Here is a 7,524-nt window from a genome sequence, read left to right on the forward strand (position 1 = left end):
CTTGGGAGAGAAGAAAAATTTTGAATGAGAAAACTGATCATTTAACTGTTCGGCTTTCAAAGAATCAAATCAATGTCAAAGGTTATTCTTTATTTAAATAGTATAAGTGATTATGATTGCTTCAAAATTATCTTAATTTGTGACTCACGGTGCAAGAAATGTTTCCATTTAAGATAAATTTAATTAGCCGCCTTCAAGAAGTAATATTATAACCATCCCCTAGTCTGTTAGTAGTCAGTTTTTGCTGCTGATGGTGAATTCGGATTGATCACTAATATACAATTTAATACCTTTCTAAATTGTGTTCTTGTTTCTTTTTCACTTTTCTCTTTCAATCAATTCTTTTGTTTAACCCTGTAGGTGTTTATATAAATCAATTTAAAGAAATGGCTTTAAAACGTATAAAGAAAGAATTGGAAGACTTGAAAAGAGATCCTCCAGCCCAATGTAGTGCTGGACCTGTTGGTGATGATTTGTTTCATTGGCAAGCAACTATAATGGGTCCTCCTGATAGTCCTTATCAAGGCGGTGTTTTCTTCCTAACTATTCATTTCCCTACGGATTATCCTTTTAAACCACCCAAAGTAGCTTTCACAACGCGAATTTATCATCCTAATATAAACAGTAATGGGTCTATTTGTCTGGATATACTGAGGTCACAATGGTCTCCTGCTTTAACTATATCTAAAGTACTGCTATCAATATGCTCCTTATTATGTGACCCTAACCCGGATGATCCGCTTGTACCAGAGATCGCCAAGCTTTATAAGACAGACAGGGAGAAGTATAATGAGATGGGACGAGAATGGACAAGAAAATATGCCATGTGATGTTGATTAGGATAAACGAACGCCACTGATCAGTCTTAAATTTCCCTTCTCTCTTTTCCTTCTATCTCTCTTTCACTCTCTTTCTCTCTCTCTTTACTATCTCTCTCTCTCTCTCTCTTTCTCTGTCTCTTTCTCTTCCTTTATCTTTCTCTTCTCACTGTCTTCTTGCTTACTCTGTTTCTTGTTCTGTTTCTTTTTCCTGCCTCTATTTCTGTATTTATCACTAAAATTGAAAATTCAATTCAAAAATAAAGACAGTAAACATAATTATGAAAATCCAATTTCTCAGTCCCAATTGCATAGGTTTTGTTTACCTTCCAACAAAGAGAAAGAAAGAGAAAATTTAAAGAGAAAAAAGTGTCTCCATCTATCGAAAATAAAAGTAACCTTTTGATGCGAATTTAAATTCTCAGATCGATAATTATTCTTTATTAATCTGAAGAAAATGTAATTAAATTACTTCTAAAGGTTAAAAGAATATCAACTGAAATTAGTGAATTAATTAATTTGTGATTAATCTTCGAATATGGTGGAAATGAATTAATTTAGATTCCATTGAATTTAATAAAGCGCCAGCCAAGAAGTAATATTATAACCATCCCCAAGTTAGTCATTTCCAAGCTAAGAGTTGGATTCTCAATAACTATACAATTTATTATATTTCTAATTGTGTTTTCCCTTTTTTTTCACTATTCTTTCAACTTAATCTATTTAATTGTTTACATTTAGGTGTTTATATATATAAAATCAATTTAAGACATGGCTTTAAAACGTATAAAGAAAGAATTGGAAGACTTGAAAAGAGATCCACCAGCCCAATGTAGTGCTGGACCTGTTGGTGATGATTTGTTTCATTGGCAAGCAACTATAATGGGTCCTCCTGATAGTCCTTATCAAGGCGGTGTTTTCTTCCTAACTATTCATTTCCCTACGGATTATCCTTTTAAACCACCCAAAGTAGCTTTCACAACGCGAATATATCATCCTAATATAAACAGTAATGGGTCTATTTGTCTGGATATACTGAGGTCACAATGGTCTCCTGCTTTAACTATATCTAAAGTACTGCTATCAATATGCTCCTTATTATGTGACCCTAACCCGGATGATCCGCTTGTACCTGAGATCGCCAAGCTTTATAAGACAGACAGGGAGAAGTATAATGAGATGGGACGAGAATGGACAAGAAAATATGCCATGTGATGTTGATTAGGATAAACGAACACCACTGATCAGTCTTAATTTTCTCCTTTCTTTCTCTCTTTCTACCCTCTTTTTTGTCTCTCCTTCTCATTCTATCTTTCTTTTTTTCTCTCTTTTCTGGTCTTCTCTTCCTCATCTCTTTCTACCTCTCTTTCTCTCTCTCTCTTTCTCTTTTTTCTTTTTCTTTCTCTATCTTCCCTTTAAACGCTTCTTTCTAACCCTTTTTTCTCACCGTCGCTTTACTCTCTTGTTCTTCATTATTTCTGCTTCTCTATCTGTATTTATCACTATCAATTCAATATACAATTCAGATTAAAAACAGATTAGATCAATTATCATCTTAGAGATTTTCAGCTAAACAAAAACTATTCACTTGAAAGGAGTAAAAATTAAAAGAAACAACAACAAAATCGAAATTTACTAAAACAAAAAGTTTAACTTAAGGTGTGGGTTTAAAAAACTAACTCGATGAACGAAAAAACAATTGATTGTAAATAAACGAAATCAACTAATTAAACATAAACGAATTAACGAATTATTATCAATTAATAAAAGAAAAGACCAAAATGTTCAATTTGAATTTTGTTCCAAAAATAGAGACTCGCCATTCACTCGTCAGATGGCACAACCAACAAAAGAAAAGGGGGAAAGAAAAATCGACAAAGGCCTTTGATTGGTTGGAGTGAATTCCAGACCGTTAATATGTTAGGTTTTCAACATAAGTAACAAAAGATTCACTCGTTCTGTTTGTGATTAACTAATTAATTAATTGATCAAGTTTTTCTCTTCTTCTATAGTGGTAAACAATCAACGTTCCAATCCAAATGTCTCTGCATGAACCGACATCGGCGTCATCATTTATGATCCAAGCACCGAATATAATACCTGCCCCAGTAATTGTCGTTAGAATAAGACAGGAAGACGGATCACTATCAACAATCCACTAGTGAAAATAATAATGAATAACAATCATCTGCCTGACAATATGATTGGGGAAAAAATATGCCGACAAAACAAGCTGGAAAATAAATCCGTAAAGATCCACAAAATCTTTTATGGCAACAATTTCAGTACGGTCCTGATTGAGCTGGACACATCGGCAAGACAAAGGTTGAACAAAACGATCACAATGGATGGCCAGGTTTATGACTTCACAGATTACTTCAAAATCAAGTTTTGTGAAATCTGTTGTGATTATAGTCACACGAGCAAAGATTGTAAAAGAGGGGTAAGATGTGCGTATTGCTGTGAAAAACATCACTCTAACAAATGCAATAAAACTCATCGCCCTAAGACATGGAAATGCGCATCAAGTGGACAGTATGGACACTCAGCATACTACTACCTATGTCAAAATTATCAAAAACAACTAATCAATTGTCTTCGTAGGACAGCCCACAAATATGACGATATAATACTAGAATATACAGGGCTATTCAGCTATTTTCGCCGATGTTTTTTGCGATTTTCTCAGCACCTAAGAGTCAAAGAGACTCAAGACTTGAGTGGTATGAGTTTGAGCGATACTCAATTGTCATATACAAAGATCAAGGTCATTCAGGTCACGTGTAAAATAACGCGTTTCAAGGTCATTTGAAGACATTACCATAAAAAAGTATGTGTAAAAACACCAATATAAAATTTTCAGGCTCTTATGTCTTTAGGGTCAACTGTTATGATAAGTTTTGTTAATTAAAGAATCTCAGTACCTTTTTGATTAAACTGCAATATCTTCTGATTGACAGTTACAACTAACTTCAAAATCTTAACCCAAGATGAATAAGTGTGGCAAATCATAGAATGACCATCAAATGACCTTGAAACGCGTTATTTTACACGTGACCTGAATGACCTTGATCTTTGTATATGACAATTGAGTATCGCTCAAACTCATACCACTAAAGTCTTGAGTCTCTTTGACTCTTAGTTGCTGAGAAAATCGCAAAAAACATCGGCGAAAATAGCTGAATAGCCCTGTAGAAGGAAGAAATAGGTATAAAAGTAGTTTCAAATCCGAACTAACTATACTTGAGTAAAACAAACAAGTGAACAAACAAACAACGAACAAACAACACAAAATACTAACCTATCTGATCTTCCCATCCCTTCTTTGTATCATTTTGATAAACAGTGTATAAATAACAATGTCAAATAAAAGGTCCAAGATCACCACCGAGGTAGAAGAATCAACCGAAGCTCTTGATATCGAATCAGTGTTACTATTTTTGAAATCGGTGTCTACAAAAAACAATGGCGAAGACCTGTATGAATATGTGAAGACAAAGGTTGGCTCTCAGGACGTTGAAACAATACTAGACACTCTCAGAAACACAGTGGACCATACAGAACAACATGACATTAACAAATTTATCTTGGCGCTTACACCTCAATTAAAGAGGAAGCTAAGCAAGAAGATATTTAGCAAAGCAGACTCGGTATCAGCCGCAACAGCCAATAACCTGGACATCAAACTGCGTTATTAAGGATCATGGTCACCACCGTATCACTGGATCAAGACTGAGGATATGCAACTGAAGCCAGTACTTCTTGTATATGCTACAGTCAACAACATCAAAGAAAATGGTCTACAGATAAAATCGAGACTCAAGGAAATTCTGCAGGATTCACATCAGGATCTGTCGATAATATCATAGTTGACCATCATACCATAATTGAATGTACTATTTCATCAATTGTATTACCTGTTGTTTTCATCTTATGATTATATTTTGGTATTTTGTGGATTTTGTCCGCGTTCTTATTCATGTTAACTTCCAATACTCCAACCATGAGTGATTTTGAGTAAACTTTGCGTTGGTGAGAAGGATGTCAATGGCCGAGCCTATCGTACCCTCGTCGTCCGTTGTTCTGGTCAGTGATTGAGGTTTGAACTTTGGTAGTACTGATTCCAACGATTTTTGCCTCAGTTCTGTTCTTAGTCTATCTGTTATTTCTTTGCTAATTCCATGATTGACACGCACATTGTCCGTCCATATATCGAGCTCGATGTTCAAATCTCCACAGATAAAGATGGGAATGTAGTCTTCAAGGATTGTCAACAGATTGGTGAGAGCACTTATGGTCATTGTTTTCCTTGGTGATGAGTATATACCCACTATTTGGAGTAAATATTTGTTCTTTCTGAAAACGGCATGTATAATGTCACTTTCCACTAGCGTGCTAGAGCATAAGGACCAGTCCTTAGGCCAGCTCATGAACGTTTGGTAACCTCTTATTTCTCTTTCATAGATCACCGATGATTTGTATTCACTTATAAATATAAAGGAATTTTCACTTATGTTCATATTTTTTTGTATGTTTTGCTTTTTATAAGCATTTATTATATCTATTTCGATTTTCATTTCTTAGTAAGAATTGAGATTCACAGATTCAGTTTAATTACATTGTATTATTCAAAGTTGTTTAATTTTGTTTTTTCGGAGAACGTACAGTCATTAGTTAGGACTTTCAGCTTTTGTTTTTACAATCATGTCAATCAAGTATTCAAAGTTGAAACATTCATCTTCATCCTCTATTATTAGAGTATCTTGGTTCTGTCCACTTTTGATCCATAGAAAGGAGGAGCAAATCGCCATAATTAGTGACTCGTCCAGGGATTCATCCAATTTACACAAATTGTTCGGTTTTTTCCAGTGCCATATGGTAGTTTTTGCTCCCATTCCGATGAGCATTGAGATGACATCTAGCGATCTTTCTGGGTCACTGTCTTTGTCGATGGCTACCAGATATTCTCTTGTGTCCTTATCATCTATTATCCATACGTTGTTTTCTTCCTCTGGCAGTTGTTCCGCTTTCTTTATCTTAAGCTGAACAATTTGAACATCATCTTTAACACACAGAAAAAGAACATCTTGATTTTCATACTTCATGTTGAGGGTTTAAACTTCTAGTGAGGACTATTTTGAACTTGGTTTCACCTAAATACTTTCTTGCTTGTTGTTTTGTTTACTAAGGTTGTAGTTTATTTTATTGTAGGTTATTAAGGTTATTTCTGCATGATGGACGCATTTGTGCCTTTGGCCTTTGTCGGTCCTCTAGTTTTATTGTCTCGAGAAGTGAAATCCTTCGAGTGGAGCGGCAAATGAAGCTATTCTTATTTCTTCATACTCATTGTCAGTGTTCTTGAGCATAAATTGTGTTGGGAATGGTATTATAGGGCACTTGGATTGATGATAGTTTGGATGGTTTAGCTCGTAATTACCTCGGCTTTTGCAGTCCACACACTCGATTTTGTCCTTGCAGTAATTGTTATTGTTTAGGCGACTGCATCTTGTTTTATTGCATATGGTACATTTGGCCTCATTACAGCAGGGATGAGGGTCACCAGGTAATAAACTTTTACAACAAAAGGGGCATTGCTCTATCCAGTTATTATCGGCCACTTGTAGATTTAATGGTCCTATTTTTAGACACCAATTGACCGATCGTAAAAGTTCTCTACCTCCCGGGGTGGTGAATATGATTCTCATTAGTCCATCCATCATTTTATCAGTTGAGACTACTGTTAACTCTCTGTCTATCTGTATTTATCACTATCAATTCAATATACAATTCAGATTAAAAACAGATTACAGAGGTTGCTACACTTAGAGCAACTTGACTTTCACAGTCTCCACCTAGTGGATTAGTACCATTAAGCTTGGATTAGCCTAAGGATTAGTTCATCAAGAGATTAACCCTTTTAGTTATGTAGACGGCGCTGTTTTTTGCTCTAAGTGTAGTTGCTCTAAGTGTAGCAACCTCTGTAGATCAATTATCATCTTAGAGATTTTCAGCTAAACAAAAACTATTCACTTGAAAGGAGTAAAAATTAAAAGAAACAACAACAAAATCGAAATTTACTAAAACAAAAAGTTTAACTTAAGGTGTGGGTTTAAAAAACTAACTCGATGAACGAAAAAACAATTGATTGTAAATAAACGAAATCAACTAATTAAACATAAACGAATTAACGAATTATTATCAATTAATAAAAGAAAAGACCAAAATGTTCAATTTGAATTTTGTTCCAAAAATAGAGACTCGCCATTCACTCGTCAGATGGCACAACCAACAAAAGAAAAGGGGGAAAGAAAAATCGACAAAGGCCTTTGATTGGTTGGAGTGAATTCCAGACCGTTAATATGTTAGGTTTTCATAGTGTTGCGCGATACCGATAGAAAGTATTGATTGAACGTATCGGTATTGTTAAGCAAAGTATCGATAATATTTTCAATACTTAATATTGAAAAATATCGAAAAGTATCAACAATACCGTGGGTATTGAACAGTATTGCTAATATTTTTTGATTTTTTCTGATTCTATTTGGTGAAATTTTTACATATTCTCAATTTTTCATTTTTCTGAGTCAAAAATTCACTTTCAGTGCCTGGAAAAAGTACTCGATACCGTTCACAAAAGTATCGAGTAATATCGAAAACGAAAGTATCGATAATATTACTCGCTAAAAAAGTATCAGCGCAACACTAG

General features: G+C 34.6%; 2 protein-coding genes across 2 annotated transcripts; both read left to right on the forward strand.

The window, feature by feature from the left end:
* The first annotated feature begins 51 nt into the window (after nt 1–51).
* On the forward strand, nt 52–1,097 carry LOC128397997 (ubiquitin-conjugating enzyme E2-17 kDa). Its single transcript, XM_053358800.1, has one exon. It carries the CDS (start codon nt 387–389, stop codon nt 828–830), a length of 444 nt encoding a protein of 147 aa, XP_053214775.1. The 5' UTR covers nt 52–386; the 3' UTR covers nt 831–1,097.
* Nucleotides 1,098–1,443: 346 nt separating this feature from the next.
* Nucleotides 1,444–2,368, forward strand: LOC128397996 (ubiquitin-conjugating enzyme E2-17 kDa). The gene has a single exon (XM_053358799.1). It carries the CDS (start codon nt 1,590–1,592, stop codon nt 2,031–2,033), a length of 444 nt encoding a protein of 147 aa, XP_053214774.1. The 5' UTR covers nt 1,444–1,589; the 3' UTR covers nt 2,034–2,368.
* Nucleotides 2,369–7,524: the final 5,156 nt, after the last annotated feature.

This window comes from Panonychus citri, unplaced genomic scaffold (assembly GCF_014898815.1).
Source record: "Panonychus citri isolate SS breed McGregor unplaced genomic scaffold, ASM1489881v1 Contig00040, whole genome shotgun sequence".
NCBI classification, from domain to species: Eukaryota; Metazoa; Arthropoda; class Arachnida; order Trombidiformes; family Tetranychidae; genus Panonychus; species Panonychus citri.

What these genes read in the sequence shown, in the direction of transcription:
- LOC128397997 (XM_053358800.1), top strand. Translation starts at nt 387, where the DNA reads ATGGCTTTAAAACGTATAAAGAAAGAATTGGAAGACTTGAAAAGAGAT.
- LOC128397996 (XM_053358799.1), top strand. Translation starts at nt 1,590, where the DNA reads ATGGCTTTAAAACGTATAAAGAAAGAATTGGAAGACTTGAAAAGAGAT.